The sequence below is a fragment of the Ursus arctos genome, unplaced genomic scaffold (genome assembly GCF_023065955.2).
Source record: "Ursus arctos isolate Adak ecotype North America unplaced genomic scaffold, UrsArc2.0 scaffold_24, whole genome shotgun sequence".
In the NCBI taxonomy this organism is placed as follows: domain Eukaryota; kingdom Metazoa; phylum Chordata; class Mammalia; order Carnivora; family Ursidae; genus Ursus; species Ursus arctos.
Genome location: NW_026622919.1, coordinates 326,450 through 354,363, shown reverse-complemented (window position 1 = coordinate 354,363; position 27,914 = coordinate 326,450). Strand labels below are relative to the sequence as shown.

The window sequence follows — 27,914 nt, the reverse complement described above, 5'->3', positions numbered from 1 at the left end:
CTACAAAATCAACATAATTCCTATCAAAATCTCAGCTGTTTTTTGTTGTTGTTGCAAAAACTGATAAACTGATCCTGAAATTCACAAGGAAATGCAGAGGACTTAGACTAATCAAACCACCTGAACAAAGGTGAAGGACTCGCACTTTCCAATTTCAGAACTGACTACAAAGGTACAGTAATTTTGACACTGTGGTACTGGCATAAGACAGAAATCAATGGATTAGAACTGAGAATTCAAAATCAACCCATTACGTTTAGGAACAATTTTTAACAAGGGCGCCAAGACAACTTGACAAGGAGAGAACCAGCAGTGCTGGAACAACTGGACATCCACATGCAAAAGCATAAAGTTGTAACCTTACCTCACACGATATGCAAAATTAACACAAAGTGCATCACAGACCGAAATGTGAGACCTCAACCTATAAAACGTGTAGAAGGAAACACAAGTGTGAGTCTTCATGACCTTGGATTAGGCAGTTTCCTAGGACACCCAAAGCACAGGCAATGGAAGAAAAAAAAACAGATAAATTGCACAACTTGGCGAACCTGCTAGAAACACTGACTTATATGTGTTAGCTGGGTGAATTCTGTGGCGTATGATTCCAGCTCAATAATGTCAGCTAAAAACACTATGCTGTCCAGGGCACCTGGGCGGCTCAGTGAGTTAAGCTCAGTTAATCAATTACACTAAGTTAATCAAGTCTGAGTCTTGATTTCAGCTCAGGTCCGTATTTCAAGGTCGTGACACTGAGCCCAGCCCCCTCCCCCCGGTGGGGCCCCACGCTGGGCGTGGAGCCTCAAGATTCTCTCTCTCTCTAAACAAACGAAACAAAACACCACCATGTGTACAACAAATGTCAAAATCAGAATCCGAAGCAGGAGGTAAAACGAAGGTTACTTTAGCAAGCAGACCGTGTTCACGTTAAAAATGAAAACTATCCGGGGCGCCTGGGTGGCACAGCAGTTGAGCATCTGCCTTCGGCTCAGGGCGTGATCCCGGCGTTATGGGATCGAGCCCCACATCGGGCTCCTCCGCTAGGAGCCTGCTTCTTCCTCTCCCACTCCCCCTGCTTGTGTTCCCTCTCTCGCTGGCTGTCTCTCTCTGTTGAATAAATAAATAAAATCTTAAAAAAAAAAAATGAAAACTATCAGCTATTTTACCAGCAGAGAGGGGGTTAGCCGAGATCGCCAAGCCCCAACACAGGATCCGCCATCAGCAAAGGCCGATCTTGGGACTAAGCGGCGAGGCTCCTTTTATAGGCGGCGTGGGTGGGCGGGACCGTTGTAAACAGAAAGTCCATTGGGGTAAAGCGGGAGCTGGAAGTATAGTGGCTTCTCGTTGGCTGAGCTGTGGTCACTTCCCATTGGCTAGGCTGTGGCCTCCTCTCATTGGCTGGGCTGTGGCCGTCTCTCATTGGCTGAGCTATGGCTGTCTCTCATTGGCTGGGCTGTTGCCAGGGCTGCAGGAAACCTTCCGTCTAGGAGCTGGGTTAGTAAAACAGTAACCACCTGCAAGGTGCCTCTCTTCCTGTTGGGTCTGTAGCCGATAAGCACTGCTGGGCGCAGAGCGCCACCTGCCGGGCCCTACCCCACCTAGAGTGAGGTACACTTAGAAATACAACGATTCCATAGAACACGTGCGGAGGGAATGTACCAGCTCCAATGACTGCTGAGATTATACAGGATTTATTTGCTGCATCGTCTGGATTTCTTAAACATCAACAAAAAAGCAAGATTACAGTCGGAGAAAAAGGTAGCTCCACCTTGAGAAACCATTTTAAGGAAAAAATTTTGAGAAAAATGTATGTATATATTTATACTTTTATAATCAGTGCAATTTCTTTATAAAGAAAACACTCAAAAAGTTTTATGAATGGAATCATTGTTTTCTGAAAATGTTTTCTGTGTACAAGATTAATACATGTTCACTGATATAAAATACAGAACATCATGCAGAAAAAACTAAAACCATCCGTAATTGTACCGCCCAGGTAAGAAACTATTACATTTATGGTGTGTTCCCTCCAGGCTTTTTCCTTTGGGAAAAACATTGCACGATGTGTACCATGGTGTGTCCACACAAACCATGAGCCGCTCTGCCACCCGCAATCCTCACACGTCTGTGTTAGGGCTTCTTGGGGGCAGCATCTCCGTGCTCGGCACGCACAGGCGCAGGACGTCCTCTCCGGATCTCTCCTCCCACGGTCTTCCCTGACCTCCAGTTGCTCCTTCTTCAGGGACTTCTTTTACCTTGAGCGTCCCAAGTCACACCCTAGAATGCTCCTGTCTCCTGCTCCCCGGGGACCACCTGCTCCCACAGGACTTAGAAGGTCCTATATGTGCAGTGATGGCACCCATAGCAGTCTCCCCACCAAGCAGGGCTACCCCGCCTCGGACGGGCCCCGATCTGGTCCATGGGAGCCAGGGGTTTCTGTCTGAGCGACAGTGGGCTATGCCGACAACTTGAGGCCAGAGGGTGGAGAGGGAGCTCCGTCTCCCTAATGAAAACAGATGGTGATAGAAAGGTGTTACATGTCAACAAGCCTGGCTGGTGGAGAGCTGGGCCCAGGGGCTCCACACCCAGGCATTTCTTTACTTGGTTTATTCCTCCTAAATGATAAAATCTGGACCTATGCCAGTGGCAGGTGGTGGGCAGGGCATGAGCATGTGATGTCCGCGAGAAGATGCCAGATACTCAGTTCCAAGCTGGATCCAGAATCTCGGACAGTTTCTCCCTCACTGTGTGGCTATGAGCGCATCACAGGACCTGGCGCCTGGAAGCTGGTGGATGGAATGCTGCAGCTTGGAGCAAAGTGCGAATGCGCCCCTCATCCCCTGTGCCTGGGAAGCATGTCTTCGAGTTCTGAGCACAGCTAGATCGCACAACACGGGTGTGAACTGCGTAGCTCTACTTACATATGGATTTTTATAAATCAATACAAGACAGTGCCATAAACGTGTTTCCTTATGATTTTCTTAGCAACGTTGTCTTTTCTCTGGCTTATTTTATTGGAGGAATACAGTAGATAATACATGTGTTAATTGAAATTATGCTGTTGATAAGGCTTCTGGTCAAGAGTAGACTATTAGCAGTTAAGTTTTTGGGGAGTCAAAAGTCACCCATGGATTTTTCTGCAGAGGGTCGGCACCCCGAAACCCCATGTTGTCCAAGCATCAAGTGTATCTGGGTGTGGTTTCAATGGTCCAGTGCCACAGTGCCACAGAGGACAGGCCCGCCTCCTCACACACGGCCACAGAGCAGCATCCCTCTCTCCCACGCTTCTGCTTCGATACCGTTTCCCCCACAGAGCCCTCAGCTTGCGTGATGACCAGTGAGAAAGGTGTCACCTGTGTTTGCCTTGAGGCTCCATGGTTCTGAGACCCCTCACTTCAGCCCACAGACGTCCACGCCACATCGGGGGCTGTTGGCAGTTCTTGCGAACTAAATGTCCATCACGTAGGTCACTGGGCTTCCTCTTCGTGGGACACACCAGGGGTTGCCTGTCTGACAGTTTCATAATTTGCATTTTCCCGGGGAGGAGGGGCAAGCAGAGTGAAGCACGCATCCAGACATTTATCACCATGTACACAAAACGAGTCAGGTTGGGCTGGTTACACAAATCTGTGCACGTGCAGTAACTCACAGCTGTACCCCAAAAAGGGAAAAACAGTCAATTTCATGGTATGTTAATTTTTGGACAACTAAATGTTCTCAATTTTAGATTTTTTTCCCAGGCTTAATGAAGCCTGGGAGAGGGCATCTGTTTACAAAACAAACTCGAAGGCACACATTTCCTGGATGGAGACACAGTGGTGCGGTACACGCACATGTGCACACACCGCAAGTGGCGGCAGCCCCTGCACGCCTCCAGCCGCTCTGCCCAACGTGAAGACCCAACAGGGCAGACCAGCCAGTGCGGAGAGACCCACCTGCGGTTCTGCCTCGAGGCACAAGCTCCCCGCCGACACGTCCCCTGCTCCCTTGCAAGCCTCACGTCTCTCCGTGGGGACGATTCTGGCCACAGGTGAAACCCACTTGTGGAGTTTTCTCTTTGGCAACTTGTGAAGAAACGAGGCCAGAACAGGGATGAGGATGTGTACATGGGCACTGTTCCTGGCACTGCTGACCCGCCACGCAGCCCACGGGAGACCAGAGGTCAGGAGGCAGTTAGGCCGGCAGGACAGAGCTTGAGTGTTCCACAGCCTTTTAGAAATCCACCCGTCTTCAGTTCTAGACGCCCTTTAGACTGAGAACGAATCCCGTGTTTTAATTTGATGCTGTGTGGAGTGTACAGGGAAGGGGCCCCAGCGGGCAGTGAGCGGGGACCGTGGGGGACAAGGAAGGCCAGTGACCATTCCCTCGGCACTGGTGTCCCCTCCTTGTCTCCCAGAACCCAGCGGGTGAGCAGGAAGCTAGCAGAGGCCGTCAACTGGGTCTCCCTTTGGTGCCCCGTGCCACAGCACAGGGAGGAGGTGACCTAGGCTTTGTGAGCATATCCTGCCTCTGAAGTTTCCTGGGACTCATTATAGGACGTCTTGACCAAAGTGGTCTTGGAAGAAAACCAGCCTTTCCTCCACGGATGGCCGGTCTGGGCTGTTCTCAGCACTCACATCATGTGCCTGAGAGGCCAGGGCAGACCACCCAGCCCAACCCCTGATTCAACCACGCCAGGCCCTGCATCGGCTGGTCAGCAGGACTCGGGGGCTGGTTCCCGGGCAAGGCCGCTTTTCTGCCTCTGCTGCCCCCACGGGCCGAGGCCGCCAGGCTAGCCCCGTGACGGGCAGAGAGGGCCTCCCAGCTTCTCTGGTGTCAGTGCTGCTGGTGGCCACAGCGCCTGGTCTGGGCTGAAGAGGCTCTTGCTGCTGGTGGCCACAGCTGGACACCAGGAAGCAGGGCTCTTTCCCTTGACATTCTGGGGGTGGGAGGGATTTGGGAAGACGACAGATGGGACCAGGCCTCCTCCCCTCAGCCATCACAACTCCTGCACTGACCGTCTGGGTCAGACTGAGGCAGGGAAGGGGGAGAAGGGTGGCAGCACCTAGGATGGAAGGGGTCCGCAGGGAGCCCCAAACACTCCTGCCTCTCCCAGCCCCAGGCACAGCGGGCAGAGCCTTCCACCCTGACAGTCCCTGCACCACACACATGTGCACACCCCGACTCTCACTGGGCCCAGGCAGGCAACCTCAAGGGCAGGCCCAGCAGAGTAGCCTCCCGTGCAGACCCTCGGCAGGCAGAGCCCCTGGGAGAAGCCGGGCCAGGTCTGAGGAGCCCTAGGGGCTGAGGTCCCCACACTGGGACGTGGTCACAGCCTCCTGCCTGCACACCCAGGACCCCCCACACCTCCAAGCCCAGGGGCCACAGGAAGGCCCAAGGTGCTACCCAGACCAGATCCCCCTGTCAAATGACCAGGACGTGCGCTAATGACGTCCACCGATTTTAACAACCACCATACACGTGGCTCCCAGGCTTGGAGGCTCAGCGTTTTGTGTGGTTGATACACATGAACCCCGCTCGTCGGCACCATCTCTGTGGGCACGGGCTGCTGTGATGGCACCACAGACGGGGCTGGGACGGCAGACGCACACGGCTCTGGAGGCTGGCATCCGAGCTCAGGGAGCCTCCTTCTTCCGTGAGCCCTGGTGTCTTGTCTGACGAGGGCACTGGTCCTATCACAGGGGCCTCACCCTCATGACCTCCTCTAATCCAGTCGCCTCCCAAAGGTCCCCCAACTCTGTCACACTGGGACACAAACATGCCACCATGACAGGCACATACTTCATCTCCAGTGTGGGGCGCTCCGAGCTCTGCTCCACAGGCCACCCCCAGATCCTGAACTGCCCCCAAGCTCCAGGCCATGCATCTGGCTGCCCACTGACGTCTCCCCTTGGTTACGAGACTTTTTTAGTGAAGTACGCCACGCCTCCAGCTGCACAAATTTACACAGGTCGATAAACTCCACCTACGTTGCCCCCCGAGCCACACACCACACTCAGGTTCTGAGCCAGCCGCAGCTGCAGGCTTCCTTGTGCCCTGGCCACCTCCCCGCCTCCATCCCAGGCACCGCTGGTTTGCTTTCTGTCACAAATGCCGGTCTGCATTTCCTAGATTCTCCGCAAACAGGGTCACACAGCATGTGCTCCTCCTCTGTTTCCTGCACTCGGTAAAACCACCCTTGCTCTTCCACGCGCCTGCGGGGGGCCCAGTGCGCGCGCCGTCTCTGCGGTGAGCACCCCTGCGGGGACGGGGTCTAGTAACAGCAGGCGCACAGCAGCCTCTACGGAACGGCTCCACTGTCTCCCACGGTGGTTCTTTCTGCGCTCCGGCTGGCCACGTCCCCGCAAACACTGAGCACCGTGGCCTTTTTCATTTCGGACGTGCGAACAGCTGTGTGTCTCACCGTGCACTTCCCATCTTTCTAATGGCCCATAAGGCTGTGCTAATTTGACATCCAGACACCTGACCCGATGAAGCGTGTGTTCAAGTCACCAGTCCCCCTTTTACTGGGATGTTTGTTTTCTGAGACTCTGGAAAGCTCCACGGAGCTCTCCCGCTGCACGAGGCCTTCACTGGATGTGATCTGCAAACAGGACTCCCAGTCTCCTCCCGGTTCATCTTTCGCGGACATCCGCAAGGCTGATGAAGCCCAACGGCTCCACCGTTCTTCTCAGGGTCTGTGATTCTAGTGTGTCTTACCCCACGGCTTTTCCCTAACCCAAGGTCACAAAGATTTTTTTCTGTTTTCTTCCATAAGTTTTATAGTTTTAAGTTTCCCATTTAGTTCTAGGGTCCATTTTGAATTAACTTTTTATAAACGGTGAGGTTTTTCAAGTTCTGTTTTACTGCACGGGGATGGACGTGCGGGTGTCCCAGTACCGTCTCCCCACTGAGCACTTCTGTAAAAGATCAGTGGTCTGTGTGTCTGTCCCCGTGCCGACACCGCACGGCCTTGGAGTCTGCTCTTGTCCAGATGCACTTTGGCTGCTCTGAATCTTCGCATTTCCAACACGTTTCGGAATGCGTTGGTCAATTTCTCTACAAAGCCTGCTGTGGTGCTGACTGGGCTTGTGTTAACGATCAGGTGGGTCGGTCTGGGGAGAACTTACATCTTCCCAACAGCTGCGTGGCCTGCATGCCTCCACTCTGGCCCCTTCTACCTCTTCCTAGCGTGGCCTGGTGCCTCCTGCTTCTGCCTCCCTCTTAGGGCCTGCCTGCACCACCCAGGATAGTCTCCTCTCACGAGATCCTTAGCCCCATCTACGAAGACCCCTTTCCCACATAAGGTAATACTTCTAGGGGGATGTCTGGAAATGTTTAGGCATTCCTGGTAGTCCTACACCTGGGGTGGGTGCTACTGGCGTGCAGTGAAGTGGACGCCAGGGGCAGGGAAATTTGTAATGAGACACAATACAGCCTCAAGAATGCTGAAATTAAAACTGACACCAACTGAAGGAAATCTTAGACACCATGGAAGGGACAGTGAACACCCACCCACCTTGCAAACAGCGGAGCAGGTGCTCAGACTTTCCATCCCGGATGTCCCGGGAAAATTAAAACGTACGTCCACGCAAAACCTGATTGTGAACATTAAAGCAGCCTTATGCTCAAGAGAGAAAACTGCAAGCCACCCAAAAGTTATCCCACACAAGTGACAGACACCGTGGAACGGAGCGCAGGGGGCCTCTCCCCAGCCACTCACGTACAGCCTCGACGCTGACAGACACTGGTGGCTTTCACGGAAAGAAGGCAGCTACACAAAATCCTAAAGACAGGCATTCTCATCTCTAGAGACAGAAACTGGACCAGCGGGCGGCTGAGACACAAACCCGAGGCCACGGCTGCAGCAACACCCCGAGGTGGCCCGTCCGGCTCTTGGGATCAGGGACCACGTGCCTTGCTTTCTGCACATCAGGGTTTCGGTGCTTTGGGAGGGGCTCTGAGGGTCCTGGAATCCAGGGGCTCCCCGCCCCAGACACCACAGAAGGGCCCCTGAACGCCAGCATTTTCTAGCAAACCCGACACACCAGTCCCCACCAGTGTGCTCCATTACTTCCTTGACTGTCAGAAAAAACCGGTTTCATAATGCTAATTGGGAACTTCTGCAAAGCAAAACCTGAGCTTCCTGTCTTCACCTCCTACTTCGCAGAGGCATCTTCTGGTAGCTGCAGCTGAACACCGATGCCCAGGCCCCAAGTCGCGGGCTATGGGTGCGGGAGCTGGGCCTGGTGGACATACACACTGGATTCTGAAGACTTGGTATGAAAAAAGAATGTTATAACAGCTCACTGATATTTTTCTACTAATCACATGTTGAAATAATATTTTGTGTATGTTGGATTAAATAAAATATACTATTATAATTAAATTCATCCACTTCTCTACACCTTTTTACTACAACTACTAAAACATTCTGGCTTGCATTGAAGGCTCATGGTATACTTCTGTTGGCTGGAGCTAAGCGTCTGTTGGCAAAGCCATCCAGTCCGTCCTTTAGTGATGCAGACCCATGAGATAAGGAGGAGGAAACACACAGCAAGGCTGATTTGGGACCGCGGTCACCTCTGAAGAGAGGGAGGGCATCTGGCAGCAAAGAGACCCCAGGCCCCCAGCAGAACGGGCCGAATGTCCGTCACAGAAGTTAATGAGGGGGAAAGGGGATTATTAACATGTTTATGCCAATAAGTTCAGTGACTCAGAGAAAACGGACAAATCCCTTGAGAGGTACCAATCAAGAACAGAAACCCAAGCATCTCCAATCAAACACTGGAGTTCACAATTAAACTGTCATTGGTCTATACTGCCAACCATTAAGGTAAGAACGAACACCGGTCTCACTAAACTCCTTCATAAAATAAAGGAGGGGGAGAATATTCCAACCCACCTTAAAAGGTCAGCTTTAACTTGATGCCAAAACCAACAGAAAACCCACAAGCAAACCACAGAGCAAGGCCCCTTGTGGACAGAGACTGGATTATTAACGATCCGATCCAGACACACACACATCTTGACCACGAGGCATTTATGCTGCACGTTTGAGCTGGTTTAACATTTAAAAATCAGGGGAAAAAATCACATGATCATTTTAATAGATGCAGAAGAAGCGTTTGACGAAATCCAACACCCAGTCAGGGTACGACATCCCAGAACGCCAAGAACAGGAGGGAATGAACTCAGGCTGCTAAGGGCCGACATCCTGTTTGCGGGTGAAAGCCCGAGAGCCTGTCTCCGGATCGGGATCGCGACCGCAGAGCCCGTTCCCGTGACGGCTCGGCACCGTGCAATTCCACCCAGGACGACAGACACACGGATGGAAGAGTATTTGCAAACGTTGGACTCCACACAGAGGGTCTGGCGAGGCCCCAGGGTCTCAGGCCAACAGACCAACCCTGACCTCACACCAAGTACATGACGGACCTAAACGTAAGAGCCAGAATTACAAAACTTCTAGAAGACACACGTAGGAAAATGCTTGCAAGCGGAGGACAGGCAAGTTTTATAAAACAGAGCAAAAATCTGCAAAATAAAAAGGAAATATTAATTCAGCGGATTTCATCAAAATTGAAAAAGTCACCTCTTTGAAAGATCAGATAAGAAAATGAAGGGACTAACCAGGAACTAAGAGGAAACGCTCACAGTGTGTCTGTCAGGCACACAGATCTGGTGAGGGACGTGTTTCTGGAGTTTGAAAGAACTCTCACAACTCAGTAAAAAGGCAAAAAGAGCAGCAGTAAGCACGGGGCTCGTGCAGACGCCCCACAGAGCTGCGAGGGTAGCGGCGACAACATGCTCCGCAGGGGACACGAAGAGGAACCCAGGACACCAGGCGCTGGCACAGACACGGGTAGGCTCACCGCGGCCCAGGATGGGGCCCAGGCTCGGATGGGGCCCGGCAGTCCTGAGAGAACCTTCCGGAGTGTGCTAAGAAGTCCACAGCCTGCACTAACGGTGCGAGTGTGCCGACAGCGAGTCAGAGCTGATGAAAAGGACACCCCGGACGCACCACTCCTCACAGGTCCCCACTAACCCCTGAATGGCCAAGCAGGCCCTGGGCATCACACCAGCGTCTCCCTCCATCCCTCCATCCACTCAGGCCGCGGCCTCCCTGGCTGCACCCCCAGACAGCCTCTAGTGCCTGGACCAGCGTTCTCACGCCTGACATCCTCCAGCTCTCCACACGACCCCCACATGCCCTCTGACCTCTGTCCCATGCTGGCTAGGTCTTGGCCTCCTGCACACGTGCTCCCCCCGCCCCACCCCCCGATGCTTCCAGTGCACCATTCCCAAACACAGCCCAGGTGTGAGACGCTTGAGGCCAGCCACTGACGCTGACAACACTCCCGTGTGGTGTGCGATCCCCTGCCAGCCTCCAGATTCAGGATCCCGGGAGGACAGACCTGGCTCTAAATCAGAAGGGCTCAGTGGCTGCCCCCGCCCCGTGTGGCCGAGCCAGGCCTGCCATGACAACGGCCCGAGGCTCACGGGCACCACCCGGGCAGCTTTCCCACGGAGAGCAGGGCCGCCGGCCACAGCCACCGTAGGAGAGGAGGGTCAGGGCGCTCGGCTCTGCCAGCTGTGCCTCTGAGATGACTTTGTCCTCCGTGGACCCAATGCTCCTGGCCCTTGTGTTTATTCACCGTCAGGAAGCAGAGCAGAAGGGGTGAAGGCCAGTGACCCCAGAGGCTGTCTGTGGGCACAGAGAGGGGCAGCGTTCAGCAACCCCACTTGTCTGACTCCCAGAAACGTCTGCTTCCAAACCAAACATTCCTGCTTTAACTGGAGGGAGTGAGTTTGAAAATGGTGGTTCAGACTTCAGAATGTCTCTGCCAACCTGGCTGAGTAGCAATCGCTTTGCTTGCAGGATGCATGTGACACGGGCCCGGAGATGGCCTGAGATGCACTGGGCGTGAGCCGCGGACAGTGCGGTGCCCACGAAGAGACTGGCCCACAGCTCACGGACTGTGGGTGAAGGGTCCTCTCTCTGTAACAGTGGCTTCTCCTCGGAGCTGGACCCCCAAACTCTACGTGTGGGCAAAGACCCCTCTGGGCTCCCAGGCCCGTGAGTCCTTCTGGGTCACCCGCTCTGACACATCCTGCAGAGGTGACGGCTGCGGAGGGCACATGTGCCACATGCGTGCACTGGTGGGCCTGTCCGTGTGCGGCCTGGACGTGCCGGGCCGGCTCCAGGCGCTGCGGTCTGGAGGCCACCTCTGCGCTTTGCCATGGCAGGCTGTGCGCACTGGAGTATGTGCGTGTCTGCGAGGAGAGGGGCAGGGAGTGCGAGTGTGCACACCCGCAGGGGAATGAGACTCGGCTAATTCAGACGTGCACAGTGGATCCGACACTGCACGGGCCGGGTGGGTGTGAGCCTTCCTGGGGGGCTGTGTAAGAGAGAAGGGAGTCCTGCTGACAATGCCCCTCCAAATGCTGTGCTCCCACGCGTTTCAGGAGCTTTCTACCCACCGCAGGGTGACCCAGGACCGGCTCCTCCCAGCCGCACATCAGGTCTTCGCCACAGTCGATGGGCAGCTCCTGACAGTCACGGTCAGCCCGCTCCTCCCCACCCTGCCGGCCCTGCAGCTCCACGAACTGACAAGGGTGGTGCTGGAGGTCGCAGGTGCATCTGGGCGACAAGAATATCCTGGAAACTTCTTAACAACAGCCCTGCATTTTTTAATCCAGAAAATATGAGTGCTCAAGATAACATGAGAGTTACCAGCCTTAGCTCTAAAATCCACTCTGCACATTAGAGAAATCTGTAGGTGTTTTCCTGCCCGGTTCAAGCAAGCTCGACACATTACAACATGAACTAATTTGGTGTAAGGTAAAAACCATTTCCTACTTTGTGCTTACAGCAAACTCCCTGAGGGCCCGACCTCAGACACCCCTCTCAGCCCTTCGTGCCCAGCGTGGGTCTGGGCGTGCGTGGGAAGCACTGTGCCAGCAGCCTGGCCTTTGCCTCTCGGAGCCGGTCATGGTTCTGAGCCACACATCCTACTGGGACCTGGCCACTGCTCTCCAAGATAAGGCAGGAGCAGGGAAATTTGCGTAAGTGCACAGCTCCCACATTTTCTTGCAATTCAGCCCCTGGTGCCTTGTCCGCCAGGTGGTAAAGCAGGCCCAGGGAAGAGCAAGGCTTGGTTCCCGGGGCAGGGGGGAGGGGTCTGCCAGCAGGAAGGCCGATGGCGGGAGCAGCGAGCCTGGCATGAGGTGGGTAGCACAGGCCCCAAGCCCCGCCTCCTGTGGGTCTACCTCCAGACCCTGCCTGAGCCCCACCACCTTCACCCCTGCTGCAAACACAACACCTTCACAGCTGCTGAGGGAGCCCCTCTACCCCTGCTGTGTGCACGTCTCACCCCTGCCGCATGCACACCTCCAACCCTGCACTGGGAGCGCCTTCGCCCCTGTTGCATGCCCATGCCTCGCGCCACTGCACGCACACCTCCATCCCTGCTACAGGTACACCTCCACCCCTGCTGTGTGCCCATGCCTCACCCCTGCTGCATGCACACCTCCATCCCTGCTGCACGCACACCTCCACCCCTGCTGTGCGCCCATGCCTCACCCCTGCTGCATGCACGCCTCCATCCCTGCTGTGGGAGCACCTTCATCCCTGCTATGCGCACATCTCCACCCCTGCTGTGCCCCCATGCCTCACTCCTGCTGCATGCATGCCTCCATCCCTGCTGCACGCACACCTCCACCCCTGCTGTGCGCCCATGCCTCGCCCCTGCTGCATGGCTGCATGCACGCCTCCACCCCTGCTGTGTGCCCATGCCTCACCCCTGCTGCATGGCTGCATGCACGCCTCCACCCCTGCTGTGTGCCCATGCCTCACCCCTGCTGCATGCACACCTCCACCCCTGCTGTGGGAGCACCTTCATCCCTGCTACACGCACATCTCCACCCCTGCTGTGCCCCCATGCCTCACCCCTGATGCATGCACACCTCCATCCCTGCACCTGGAGCGCCTCCACCCCTGCTGCACTCCCCTGGGGCTCCACTCCCCTGGAGGCCATGTTGGCAGGCGTCTGGTGTTCAACCACCAAGTTCAGACAGATTCAGATCGAGAAACTAGCAATTATTTCCAAATTAAGCTCTGGACGCTGATGCGCCAGCAGCCTCAATCACCCGTCCACCTAGAGAGAGAGGATTTCAGACACATCACAATTCGTTCAGAAAGCCCTGTGGCTGCATGTGGGGTCGCCTCCAATCTCACGTGCGCGCTTAGGCCCCTTCGATGAGCTTTTCATTTCAGTTACAAGTATGCACTTTCCAACTCTAGAATTTCCTTCTGTTTTAAAATACTTTCTACCTTTGCTGAGATACCACCTGCATGTCGTTCTCATCATACTTCCCTTCAAACTCCGAAACACGCTGCTTCCCTTAGTTCTTAAAGATACCGACAGAGAGGCAGCTGCCTTGGGGTCCGCTGCACCCACCGTCTGTGTCCACTCAGTGGCAAAGTCCACTGATGGCTCTTCCTCCCCCGAGCGAGAGGGGCACCCGGACACTCTGCGTGCCTCAGCCGGTGACGCTGTGTGTATACTGTGGGGCCTTGCTCTAGGTCTTACTTTCTGTGCGGCTCCCATGACTTCCTTGAGCACACCTGTGCTCTTGGGGCAGTCTCAGTCTCTCCTGCATGGCCGGGTAGAGAGAATACCGAAGACCCCTCAGAGGTCCAGTTTGCAGATCATCTCCTGAAATTCTGGGCTGTCTGCTGGCCTGCTTCTTGCCCCAACCAGGGCCCTTCCCAGAGGCCCAAACACAGGTGCAGGGACTCCAGGGCAGTCTTCTTCCCAAGGGTAGGCACGCCTGTCCCAGGATGGCTAGCTGGCTTTCCAGGCACCAGGGCACTGCAGCCCTGAGAGGCAGGTGTGGTTATGCTTTCTGTTTTGAAGACGAGGAGGTGGGGTTCAGAGTGGCAGCTTGCCCAAGGTGGTGGTCTGAACAGCAGTCACACCAAGGACCCATTAAGGGAGGGCCTTCCCTGGAGAGCTGTGTGGCCCAATACCGAGAGCCCGTGTGCACGTGGTGACCTTTCCTGAGTCCCCATGTGGCGTGACCTCTGAGGAGATACCCCAGGTCTGGGTGGGGAGGCCCTGGGGGTTGGTGTCCCCTCTGAGCAGGGCTCCAGGCTGCACTGTTGATCGCTGGGCCATCTGGGGAGTCCAGGAGCCGCACGGAGCCTGTCTAGGCATGGTTGTGGGGATGAGGGACAGCGCCAGCCCCAAGGGGTTGTCTAGAAGAGTCGGTGGATGAAGGTGTCGCAACCCCATCTGATAATCCTGCCACAGCAGTGGGTCTGGCTCTCCCCTGACAGGCAGCTGTGCAGGGCTGGGGGGAAGAGGGCCACCCCAGGCTACGGGAAAGGGCACACACTAAACTTATGTTTTAACATGATATTCCTTCATGGATGAAAAGGTGAACACCAGGATTTGAAATACTGCTCCCAAATGGATGGGGTAAGACATTTATAAAATTTCAGATGGGCCGTGAGATCCCAAGTCCTCATCAGTACGAGAAGAGAGCTCTCAGGGAACTGATGAGAGTCTTCACTCAGGGATGTGCTCATCAGCGTCGCCCAGAGCACTGAAGGCTGAGTTACTCCGGAGAAGACAGCAAGAAAACGCCCCAGCCCAACAAGGCAGAGATTCCTGAGAATGCATGGCTCAGGCGTCCTGTTTGGGCACATAGCCTTCAGGCAGTCTTGCACTTCCCTGGGGGTCTAGCCATGCAGGCCACATCTGGCCCAGACCCTTGCACACCCCCAGGTCACCTGTGAAGTGGGCAGTGTGCTGGGCCCTTTTCATCCTTCTCAGTGCTTTCCAGAGCATCCTCGTGGTTCACCTTCAGTGCTGGCATGCTCATGCCCCACAGCCAGCAGGGCACATCCGTCCTGCACTCTGCTCTGACCACTGCGCCCCACGAATGTTCAATGAGTGGGAATAGCCCCTTTGGCCAGACAGGTGCAGAGGGTCTGACCCAGAGGGAAACACAACCTTCCAGTGCTTGGCACACACCCGCGGGTAGGAGCTGCAGAGCGCACGCACACACCCGCAGGTACGAGCCCCAGCGCGCCCGCACACCCACAGGTACGAGCCCCTGCGCGTGCGCACACACGAAGGTACGGCCCCAGCGCGCGTGCGCACACACCCACACGTACGAGCCCCAGCGCGTGCGCACACACGCACGTACAAGCCCCAGCGCGCGCGCACACACCCACAGGAACGAGCCCCAGCGCGCACGCACACCTGCAGATACGAGCCCCAGCACGCGCACACACCCGCAGGTACGGGCCCCAGCGCGCGCGCGGGCACCAGCGGCAAGGCGCACGTGTGGGTAGGAACTTCAGGGTGTGCGCACAAAACCCCTATGGCAGGGGCGCCTGGGTGGCACAGTGGTTAAAGCGTCTGTCTTCAGCTCAGGGCGTGATCCTGGCGTTATGGGATCGAGCCCCACATCAGGCTCCTCCGCTATGAGCCTGCTTCTTCCTCTCCCACTCCCCCTGCTTGTGTTCCCTCTCTCGCTGGCTGTCTCTATCTCTGTCAAATAAATAAATAAAATCTTAAAAAAAAAAAAAAAAAAAAAAAAGAACCCCTATGGCAGGAACGCGGTGATGCCGAAGCTCTCTGGTCATTACTGCCCAAAGGGAACCAGAGAGCACTGGCAGAGGCGTCTGCGTCCTCGCCCCACGAGGCTTGTGCCAAGAACAGGCTTCCTTCCACCGCTCTCTGGGGCCGCTGGGGGTCCCTCCCGCTGCATGTGCCCAGAACAAGGAGGAAGCCAGCAGGCGGGGCTCAGGAGTCCTGCCCCCGCTCTCCCACTCAGGCTTTTAGTTCCTCCTGTCCTCTGCATAATGGTTGCCTCTGCTCTGTGCTTTGACCTTCAAATTCACCTTTCCAACTTCCCTTTGGGGGAGGGAAGAAGGAATGTTTTCTCTGAACCTGCAGCAAAAGCCTGAACAAATCTCACGTCTCACACACTGCAGCCTCCAGCGACACAAGATCTTCTCAAGGCCTCGCTGACACCGGTGATTTCAGGCTCCGTGGAACCGCCGAGGGCGGAACACGCGCAATTTTTCAGGGCTGTGTCTTTCCAGGCACTTCTTGAAGCGTCACACCTTCTCCGTCTTACTGACCCCTTGCACCCCAATCCTATGTGAACCAGACAGCAGTCTCTAAAGGGTTTTGTAATATTTGTCTCACTGTAAAAGGGACAAAGAGAGAGATGCCCTTCATCCTGCCCATCACTCCTGGGCCCTCCTCACCTTACCAGTTTTGGGGGGCCCCTCGCACCTTACCAGTTTTGGGGGGTTCTCCTCACAAGTTTTGGGGGGGCATAAGCAGACCTAGGGGCTCCTGTAACTGGGGCTGCACTCCCCCCCCCGTCACCTCTCCCAGGAACTGGCATCCTGTCCGAATGCAACCCAGCCTGAGGTAGGTCTTCAGCACTTTTGGGGAAGTTTCGGGGTGCTCCTTGCTGTGGCTGGGCTGTGCCCTCCTGAGGAAGGGGGCTCTGACTCGGTGCCGGCACACAGGTGAAGGGACTGCAGGCTGTCTCTCGAGTTCCTCTCCTCCCAACACCAGCTCCCAGTGAACTCAATGCAATTCTTCACCGAACACCTTTTCTAACGAACTCCCTGGGAGTGGAGATTTTTACAAAACCAATTAGAGGCAGACTTAAGAAACAAAAGTCAGGTCAGAAGGCCTTCCCTAACATGAGAGTCTAGAAGACACAGCTTTGCCTAAGTCATGCCTGTTTTCATCTAATGTATTTATCCTAAATCATTAAACATTTTTCTTTTCTGTAGGAAAGAAAACACCCATTGTAAAAGTCATGAAATTCAAAGGGACCCAAAATAGCCAGAACAATGTTAAAAAGCAAGGACAGGGTTGGAGGACTCACACTTCCCATGAAGTAAGCTCCCGTGGAGTAAGCTTTAAAACTTACCACAAAGCTGCGGTAATCAGAACAGTGTGGTGTTGCCATGCAGACAGACAGAAGATGAGCGGAACAAAACAGAGCCTAGAAAAAGACCCTTGCAAATGGTCCACTGATTTTCAGCAAGGGTGCCAAGACCATTCAGTGTTGGGAGAGCTGGATGTTCACATGCAAAGGATAAAGCTGGACCTTTCCCTAATATCATCTACAAAAATTTACTCAAAATGGAGTAAAGATCCAAATATAAGAGCTGAAACTATAACACTCTAAGAAGGAAACATTTTGTGACCTTGATTAGGCAAGGGTTTCTTGGTGTGACATGAAAAGCATACACAATCCAAGAAAAAAAATCTATGTAAATTGGACTTCATCAAAATTAAAACCTTTTCTACTTCAAAGGACACTATGGAGAGAGTGAAAAGATGCCTCGCAGTATAAAAGAAAACATCTGCAAGTCACACATCTGATAATGGTCTAGCATCCACAATATATAAAGAGTGCCTAGAATTCAATGACAAATACCCAACTTTAAAAAATGGGCAAAAGACTCGAAAACACATTTCCCAAAGAAGATACACAGATGGCTCAGAAGTACATGAAGAGATGCTCCACGTCATTAATCGTTAGAGAAATGCAAACCAAACCATGAGATAGCACTTCACACCCATTTGCATGGCAACTAGAAAAACCAGAAAAAAGAAAGTGTTGACAAGATTTAGCAGAACAGCAAGCCTCGTGCCCTGCTGGTGGGAACGTAAAATGGTGCAGCTGCTGTGGAAAACAGCTCGGAAGTTCCTCAAACGTTAAACACGGAATTGTCACACGAGCCTGCGATTCCACTCCTAGGTCTGCCCACGGGAATTGAAACAGGGACTCAGACAGACAATGCAGGGCAACGTTCACAACAGCCAGAAGGTGGAAGTAACCTAGTGATATCACAGTACAAGTGGATAAGCACAACGTGGGACCGACAGTATGTTGCACAATGAATATCGTTCACCTATAAAAAGAACAAGAATCTCACACTTCATAACATGGGTGAACCTGAAAACATTATGAAAGTCAGACGCACAAGGACAAAGACCGTACTATTGCACTTAACGTGAAGTATCTGGAAGAGGCACATTCGTAGAGAGGGAAAGCAGGCTAGGTTACTGGGCCTGGGGGAGGGCTAATGGGGAGTCAGCATTGGGTGGGGACAGTCCCTGGTATGGCCACTGAACTGTGAAATTCCTGAAATGACAAGTTGTGTTGTGTACGTCTGACCACAGTTTAATAAGGAGAGGGGACCATCAAAACAGGTCAGAGTGAAGTGGCCGGCAGCTCAGTGGGGAGGCTGGAAACAGAGAAAACGGGAGGAACCAGCCCTGCCCACACCTTGATATCAGACTTCTAACCTCCAGAACTGTGTGTGAATAAATCTGTGTTATTTAAAAAAAAAACCCAACAACATTCAGCATGCCACAGCAGTGCGGTCCGAGCCAGGAACTGTCCCTGTGCGGAGCTCATGTGAACTCTGGGCACCCAGCCGCTAGCCGCCGGGAAGGGAGACGCTGACAAAGCGAGTCCCTGCCTCGGCCACGGCACCAGTCTCTGCAGTCTGACAGCTCTGTGCGGCTCACGGGTGGCTGCGGGCTGCACACTCAGGACACATGGACTCCTGGGGGTGGGGAGCCGCGAGCAGGTGGACTCAGGGAAACGGTCTTGTTCTTGCCAGGAGCCTGGGAAGGGCCCCCGTGTCCGCAGAGGGTGCCCAGGGCTCAGGGCCGCACCAGGCAAGCCTGACCCAAGCTCTTTTCCACAACCTTTCATCCCCTTCTGAAAGAACGATGGGACAAAGAACAAAAATGGGACAGAAAGAGTCAAGAAGGCACATTTCTTTTGGTCCCGTCAGGGCAAGCCATTTACTTTCAAAATCCAAAGGACAAACTGCCTCATTGCGCTCTTCCTTGGTCTTGCTTCCAGCAACCATTCCTACTTGTCAAAGGCTCTGGGGTCTCCTGCAGCCCACATCTGAGAGACTGCATTTTTCCTTGGGTTCCATACTCAGTGAATGCTCAGATATACTTGAGAACACAGGACGCTGGCTTTCCACCAGATTTGAGCAGTCTGACCACGCAACAGCAAACAAGCTACCAGGAGAGTCTCCCCCTTTATTTCAAGGGCCCTGTCTGCCGCAATTCTCCAGACCGGACACACCTAACTCCTCATGAAACGGTCCATGCTCATTCTTTACCTCCACTGAACTGCAAAGGGCCATCCCACAACACACAGCTGATACCCAGGAAAGCCTCTTAACGAGAAGGCCCAGGACAAGAATGAACAATAAACCCGTGGGACTGGGGCTTCTAACAGGTACATTTCTCCTTCTTCTGGAGGGAAGACGTTCACCATGATGGATCTATCTCCCCCTGGAGGAAGGCAGAGGCTGGCTCACTGCATGTTCTCTCCTTAAAATCATCTGAATGACTCACAACAGACACCTGCCTGGGTTTCTCTTCCACCGGGATGGTCCTTTTTACAATTCTGTAACGACTAACGTGCTCTTGCCTCAGCTACAGTTTACCATGGGGTCACGTGCCAGAGAGCAGGATGGCCGGTGACCACATTTATCTGTTGACCCCAGGAAGACCTGGCCGGCCACATCATTAAAACACCTTAAATTCAACCACGTGAAGAAGAGAAACAGGTTTGCTGAGTAAACTTGTTTTTCTTTAAAGGCCAAGTAAGGGGTGGGAAGAGGTAATGAAATCTTAAAATTTCGAGAAAAAGAGTTTTCGTAGGAGATATTTCTACCCACCCCTGCCACGCAACTTGAACGCAAGTCACAGATTACTGCAGCAGGCTCCCAGGGGTTCCAAAGCCAGCACCCAAAGAGCGAGGACGGCAGGGGGCAGCCATGTCCGGCAGTGACCACTGCCCTGTCCTCTCTCGGGGGCCCCCAAGGTGCACGTCCCATAGGCACACCCTGACCTCACCTGCTGACTGGGGCTCTGCGAGACGAGAGCCACTGCTCCAGGGGCGCCACACTGCGAGAGAAGGAAGACAGAATGAACCAGCCACCCAAGCCGCCGGGCCTGTTTCTTGTGAAAGCGCGAGCATGCCTCACGAGAAGGGCACACATCTAAAACGCTCTCAGAAGTTGTTCCTGCTTGAAGACACGCATAAGGGCCAGATGCCAAGGTGGTGAAAACAAGCCGACACTGCCTTCCTGCCCGGCTCTCCGCCCCTGCCAGGCCTCAAGCTCCCCTTGTGGGGATGTCTACCTGAGAGCTCAGTGTCTGCACCCAGGCGGCTTGCTGGCACGCACAACGCTGACAAACGCCGCTGACGTGACAGCCAGGTACTGCCTAACTCAGGGTAGGAAGCCTTTTCTCTAAAGGGCCAGATACTACTATTTCAGGCTTCCCGGCCACAGCCTCAGCTCCGCCACCCTGTGCAAAAACAGCCCCGACCATCCATAAACAAATGGGCAAGGCTCTGTGCCGATAACACTTTACTTACAAAGAGGCAGCGGAACAGATCTGGCCCCCGAGCCACAGTGTGCCACCCCTGGTCTAACTGGTAAGGATGCAGCTGTGGCTTCAATTTAAACAAAACTGTTTCTTTGATTACTTATGCCTGGAATAGGCTAGTGTCTCCCGTTCATGTCTCCCCCAGTCGTAGGGTCTACGATTAAACCAGGTACAGAAAACTACAGAGGCAGCCCCCAACACACTTAGAATTCTTGGAAGCAAACGAGGCCTAACAACCCCTCCGGGCTATTTTGTACATTAACCTGCTCCGTAGGTAAACTGCGCATCATCGAAGCTTAGGCACAGGTCCCGGCAGAGGGCGCCCGGGTTGCGCGCACCAGGAGGTGCAACTGCTGATGGCCGAGCCTGACCCTGACGCAGGCCGACGAGCCCTTCCTCCCCGAGATGCCAGAGCCGCAAGTGCGCACCTGGCGATCCATGCGGAGTCCTCGCCCCAACCCAGGCCCCCTTCCCTCCGCGGAGCCCGGCTTTCCAAATCCACCAGGACCAGTAAGGGACGACCACAGGAGGGGCGCGCGCACGGAGGGAGGTGCGCACACAGGTAAGGGGGCAGCGCGCGCACGGGGGAGGGGCACACGCAGGTAACGCGGCAGCGCGCGCACGGGGGAGGGGCACACGCAGGTAAGGGGGCAGCGCGCGCACGGGGGAGGGGCACACGCAGGTAAGGGGGCAGCGCGCGCACGGGGGAGGGGCACACACAGGTAAGGGGGCAGCGCGCGCAGGGGGTGTGGGGGGCTGAGGTGCTGTCACAGGGAGGAAATCACAGAAGCTCCTGGCTCTCACTCTGATTCCCTTTTGATTTTATATCCTGTGGTTCTGATGTGTCAGCAACCGAAAAATCAGATAATCCAGTTTCTTAGAACTTTGTAAAAAAAAAAGGGGTTCCCAGGCGAGGCTCGGGGGCCCATGCTGCTGTTCTGGGGACCTGGGGGTTTGCTTTTGCCTCTTCCCTTGTCTTGCCACCAACAGGAACTGCACCTTGCAAAAATAAACTCTCGCTAGCCCCTGTCAGTGTGCCCCCCGGCTACCTCGTCCTGAGCAGGGTCTGCCCTCGGGAAAGGCGCAGGACGAACACAGGCTTACAGATGGATCCTTGCAGATGCTTTCGGTACTCGAAAAAGACAAAAGTATGGGTTACAGACTTGAAAGGAGCTCAGTTTTTTATTCAGAAAGGAAAAGCCTTGCAGTTAAAAGAGAATGAAGCATTTAATGAAACTCGCAGACCTCATTAGTGGTATCTTACCAGGAAGTGATATGAATTCTCAGAGAAGAAGAGCAGACTTTGTGTGACTCATTTCCAGATTCTTGTGGTTTATTATCCTTATTTCTAATTTGTTGGAAGACTATCTTTAGACAGATAACAAATGTTCCAGTATTCTGACATTTTAACACCCACATAGCAACAAGAATAAACTTTGATGTTAAATCCAAGATCTGTGGCTTCTGGGTTTAACAGAGAAACAGACATTAATAAAAAGTTTCCTCTCTCCGTAGTCTAAGAGAAACGTGCGAAGGAACCACTTCTCTACCACGGGGAAAGTGTAGTTTATGTGGATCTGTACGGCGGACAGGCTTTACGATGCTCCCTTTAAATGAGAAAATGAAGAAAAGCGGTACAGGCTACTCTGTCTCAAAGTACGGAAGTTTTTAGGTGCCCGAGTGCTGGTTAGAATTGGATAAAATCATTGCACTATCAAGGACAAACTCTCAAGGGAAAGACACACTGAGGCAGATGAGGGTGAAAGTTAGTCTTTTTACACAAGCAGGTGAGTTCTAACAGTCTTGCTGCCGAAGCTGCTTCCACGGAAAAGGAAAAGCAGGTAACCAGGAGCAAGACCAAGTGTCCGCCCACGGACGGGAGAGCAACAGCGTCACCCAGAGCCCCCCCCCACCGTCTTCTAAATTGGCCAAAGGCGACCCTGACTTCGTGTTGCCAGATATCTTCAAATGAGTGGGTCAAAGAATGAGTCTGGATGTGATGCTTAAACCCCTGAATTCTACGAACAAAACTGAGGTAAGGCAGCTGCTGGAGGCCACTGGCCTCTGGGCTGTGATGGACCAGGAGGGGCCCCGGCAGGATCATGACACAGCACTCGTCACCAGGCCTGCTGCTGACCCGCAGTGTCGCCTGAACCTCCAGCCTCAGGGGCCAGCTGCCTCTGCTCCCCTCCAGCCCTTGCTGCCAGAACCCCGGGGCGGGCGGCCGGGCGGAGTCTGGCTTTGCCTCCCCTTTGGTCTCCCTGATTCAGGAGATACAGGTCCCTTGGGAACGGCACCTCGCTGAAGGCACAGAGTGGGCACCAAATACCACATCATGCTGCTTCCCACCTCAAAAACGAGACCGGCTCAGAGGACGAACACAGAGCTCACACGGTGGCCTGTCCACTTACTAACGTGTCGTGGTTTCTGTACCTGTGGCAGCTGACAAGTGGCTTAAATAACACACAGCTTCTTTCAGATTATTTTGAAAAACTTCAGACTCTAATTTCCCCTAACCTGATAAAGAAAAACACTATTCAAGAGGACCCTGCCTTAATTATTTCTATGCTGCTCAATAGTTAAGTCTTGTTAGCCCTCGACTCAGAACTCGAATTTCTGGCTGAAAACGTGCCCACTGCATTTGAATTACACCCTCAGTGTGTGGTTACATAGTCCCTGCGTGACTCACATTCTACCAGAGAACCACACACACAGGCAGGAGTCCGGCTCCACACAGCTGTCAGTGCTCCCACGTTCACAGAGCTGAGTGTCTCCAAACCCTCGCTCGTGCCGGGTGGAGCCTGGCCCTGTCCAAGGAGCCTCTGGGTGCCCCAAATCAGGGGGACCTCTGGACCGACTGGAGGCCAGAAGCTTTCACACTGAACATGAAATTTTAATTCCCCGGTTAGGAATATGAAAGCTCTTACTAGGTCTCCATTGAGTCAGTCGTGATCCTGGGTAAGAAAAATGTAAAAAGGAAACACGAGTGCGTGTCCCGACAAAGTGTCTGTAGAACCGTGAACCCCACAGGCCGGCCCCTCTACGGAGGGACGGACCAGGAGAAGCGTGGCAGCAGGGGCCGAGGACCGTGTGCTGCTTCTCCACGCATGTAACGATGTTCACAAGCAGACCCTCCGCAGTGTCTGAGACTATGGATCGTGGAAGTCTGACATTTCGAAGCCGCACTGCAGCCCTGGGCAACTGGACCAGCTGCAGGGAAGAAGGCTGTTTGCAGCGCCAGGCTCAGGGCAGGGGCGCCCCACACGGGAGGGGAGGGACATTCTCTGCTCCAGCTGGGAGGCCACGAGAGACAGTGCAGACCCGGTGCGATTCTGCTGGCCACTGCCGGCACAGGCAGGAAGGAGCCGTACCGCCTGCCCCCGACCCGTGGCCGAGAGCCGCCTCCGCAGGCACCTCCATGCAAACGTCCGCGAGCTCCCACCTCAAGGCTCCCGTGTCCCGTGAGGGGAGCGTGCAGGCTACGCGGGGCCCGCACGCTGGCTGTTCTCCCGCCTGTTCGGCTTTGGAGGAGCTGGAAAACAAACCAGCTTCTCCGTGCCTTTAACCACTGGTGTCTACAGAAGACCATTCATGGGGTCTTCATCTTCTCAAGATGGGACAAGTCCAAACGCAGAAGCACTTTCCGTGTGTGTGTGTGTGTGTGTGTGTGTGCGCGCGCGTGGGGGAACAGAGTTTAAAAGCTACTGAAACAGGTTCACTTACAGAAGCAAACTGCAGACGCCAGCCCCTGGCAAACCTGAAGCTGGGACCAGAGCACCTCGTCCTGCTTCCTGTGCAGGTCGCGCCCCTCACAGGTGGTTTCTGGGCCAGCCACACCCAGAAGGCGCATCTCAGCTCCCTCCCTCAGATGGCCAGCTCCGAGGCGGCCTGCCTTGGGGACGGCCCCCAGTCCTGCCGGAAACCTGAGCCTTTCCTGGACACCTCTTCCCTTCCCCGCTTCCAGTCAGGCCTTCTGCACCTGCCTGCTGGCTCTGGCTCCTTCCCAGGCCAGACCCAGGGGGTGGGCACCAGGGACTAACAGCTCTCAGGACGTCCTGGGTGGGCTCCCAGACGGGGCAGGGGTACCTGAGTAAGAAGCTGGTCCGGCACTAGCTGGTTGATCCACCGTGTGTATCGCTCAGTGGAGTCGGGGGGCTCTCTCCTTACTTGGCAACCTATAATCTGTGAAACAACAAAACAGAACTTAACAGGAGAGAGTCACTGTGAGCTCACATGGGCACACACATGTCCACATACATCCCACCTGGTATAAGCTGGCACATCCAGCAGGGAACTAACAGACACCTGCATCCGATCGGGCTGGGGAAAACTCCCAGGAGGAAAGTGGAAGACGGAGGGCACCCACACAGTGCAGGGTTCTGAGTGGACCCCACACTGCGCGGTCCTGACGTGCCAGTCCCAGCAGCACCCGTGACATTATCCTGGGTTAATGCTCCCCCTTGATGCGTTCAAATCACAGTGATCCGTACACAAGGTCAAACATGCGGCTACCTCAGCAGCACTCTTTCTGAACCGTGACTCAGCAGACACGAGGAGCAGAGGGAGAGGGAGAAAGAATTTCAAGCAGACTCCCCGCTGAGTGCAGAGCCTGATGTGGGACTCGATCTCATCACCCAGAGATCACGACCTGCGCCAAAACCAGGAGTCAGAGGCTTACCAAGTACGACGCAGGTGCCCCGATAATTTCTTAAAAAGGAGACTGATTCGGTGATATAGGTCTTACCGACCCCTCTGAGGCGGAGAGAGCACAGTGCAGGGTCGGCTGTAAGGCACGTCCCGGCCCTTACGGGACCTCTGTGAGCCTCACCTGGGTGGGGGGTACAGGTCCTGTGCTGCTGGGTGTCCCCCCACGGGAGCGGCTCCTTCTGCAGCAACAGGCCCAGATACCTGCTGTGGGGACCGGCCTCTTTCCACACCTCACGCGGACTCTGTAGGACGCGACCCTTCACCTCCGAGCCATCTTGGACAACCCAAACATGCTGCACGCAGACACTTGAGCCGGAGTGCAGATGCTGTCCCTAGATTCTGGGCTGTGCTGGAGAGGTGGCCAGGGCTGCCGAAGCAGGATGTGTGGTTTCTCTCCCTCTCCTGCCCTCCTGCTGTGCCCCCTCTCTCTCTCTCTCCAGTAAATAAACACACAGCAATGATCAAACCCTGAATCTTAAGTCTTGCTCTCTACAGCACTTATGCGTCGTGATTAATTTAATGCAGGAATGCTAATGAGGAGCTAAGAAAGTTTTTGCTGGTCTGCATTTTGTTGTTGTTGGGTTCTTTTAATTAAACTTTTTGGGGGAGAAGACAGTACATTTTCATGCAGTAGAAATAACACACAGAGATTGCGTGTACCTTTTACACGGTTTCTCCAGTAGTAACACCTTGAGAAACCAAGGGTGTCACCCCAGCTCAGGACCCCTCATAGCGCCTTTGTGGCCACACCCAGCCCTCCCTGACCGGCATCCGCCCATCTGTCTTTTCAAGAATGTTGTGTCAACGGCCATCCAGTCTGCAGCTCTCTGCGACTGCTTTCTTCTCCACGCTCTAATTGCCCGGAGACTTGTCCAGGCTGTTGTGCGTAACAGCACGTTTTCCTCGTTTGGCTGAAAAATACTGCCCAGCACAGACCCTCAGCTCAGCGCTCCATGTGAACTTCACGCACAGGCTTTTGTGTCATTTGCCTCATCTCTCTGGGGCAGACGTCCAGGACTGCAGCCCCTGGGTCGTACGGTGGTTTCACGTTCACTTTTGTAAGAGCTGCCCACCTGTCTTCCAGAGTGGCTACACCCACTCACACTACCACCAGCCAAGTGAGTGACCCGGTTTTTCTGCACCCTTGCCAGCATCTGGCATGGCCATGTTTTCTATTTTGGCCCTTCTGACAGGTCTGTGCTGACGCCCCACCACCGCTCTAACTTGGGTTCCCTGGGCTTGCGGTGCTGACCCTCTTTCCATGGGCTTATCTGCCCCCCGTCTCTCCTCCTTGGTGAAATGTCCCGTTTTCTGACTGGGATAAAAGCACGCTTGGCCACTGTGACATGCTGCTGGGTCCCCTCCGTGAGCCTGTGGATGAGAGCAGCCCCGGGTTAGCGCCCTGCCAGGGGTCAAGCCTCCCGGGCGCCCGCCCTGAGGAACACACTCCTAGGGGTGTCCACTGCCCTTCCTTTCCAGTCTTGTCAAACTGACACTTGTTGGACAGAAAGCATTCTGAGAGAAAACAGGAAAACGACCAAGAGCTGGGAGGCAGACATCTGGCTTCACGGTCAGAGGCCTGCTCACAGGCTGACCGAGGGGCTGAACTGCTCACGCCCCATGGCCCCCACCCCAGCTTGCCATGCCCTGAGCCGCCACTGGGGGCACCAGACGCCCGCTGCCCGTGCCAGTCTCATCCAGAGGGGGCCTGCTGCTCCCACGGTGAGTGCCGGCCCCGCCCTGGGCACACCCCACCTCGGCCGGGGACCCCCGCCCAGGGCGCCCCTGCCCAGGCCCAGATCTGAGATGTTCACGCTGCTCCCATGGTGAGTGCCCAGGGCGCCCCCCTCCGGCTTGCTGGCTTCTGATGAAAGCCAGAGCCACGTGGTATGGGGGGTTCTCACAAGGAGAAACGGCAGGTGGGAGATGGCGTGACATGGAAACTCCCGGGGCAGGCACTGCTTTGAGCCTCTGCTCACTGTGAGGGGCACTGGCCCACACACGAGGAGGAAGGTACTTGTGTGTGAGGCTTAAACTGTGTGAGAAGATAGTGGCCTGGCCACGGGGCAGACACCACAAGACACCTTTCCCTCCTGAAGAGTTGTCTGCGGTGCCACCCCTGCCGGCCGGCCCACGCAGGGGTCCAGCGCAGACCACTCACCCCGTCCTCTCAAGGTCTCGCCCCACTCTACACTCGCTCTAGGGCAGAGGCTGCTGTGACCCGGGCCCGGGACCCTGTGTGCTTTCATCATATTCCTTTCTCACTAATTAAACGTCCCGGAAAAGCCCGATCACAGTGTGAAGTTCACAGTCACACACGTGGCCCAGAACACAGTCGGTCAGGAGGGTCACTGCTGTATTTCCAGGAACACCAGGAGGACTGAGGAAGAAACAGGGCCACGTACAAACTGTAAAGCGCCGCACACACACCAGGCATCAAGGCAAACTCTGGTCCGAGGGTGAGATGGGACGGAAACGAAAGCTCCCGTCCCGCGGACGGCCGCAGCTGGGGTGTGCGTGCGTGTGTGGTCTGCACGCACTCGTGCAGGAACGCAGGACGGTATGCATGCCTGCAGGAGAGGAGGCAGCGGGGGTGCAGCCGGGCAGCCCCCAGCAGAGCCCACACTCTGCGGCCACGCCTTCAGTAGCCCACGGGGCCTCCCACAGCTCACCCACTTCAGCCGTCCTGGGGCCGCCCTGGGGAGGACGCTTGGGAAAGGCTGGTGTCTCCCACCCCGCAGAGGTAAA

At 54.9% G+C, this 27,914-nt stretch overlaps 1 protein-coding gene across 10 annotated transcripts in view; it reads right to left on the bottom strand.

Annotated features, from left to right (window-relative positions):
• B3GNTL1 (UDP-GlcNAc:betaGal beta-1,3-N-acetylglucosaminyltransferase like 1) overlaps window positions 1-27,914 on the bottom strand; it is a 121,874-nt gene that overhangs the window by 34,390 nt on the left and 59,570 nt on the right. For 8 of the 10 annotated variants that reach the window (XR_007187817.2, XR_008961309.1, XR_008961310.1 and 5 more), the window contains one exon: window positions 24,546-24,641. The exons of the other annotated variants lie outside the window; for them this stretch is intronic. Coding sequence is in view for 4 of the 8 variants with exons in the window: in XM_057318232.1 (XP_057174215.1) it covers window positions 24,546-24,641 (96 nt within the window). In the remaining 4 variants the exon portion in view is untranslated. The remainder of the gene's footprint in view (window positions 1-24,545; window positions 24,642-27,914) is intronic. 10 annotated transcript variants of the gene reach the window in all.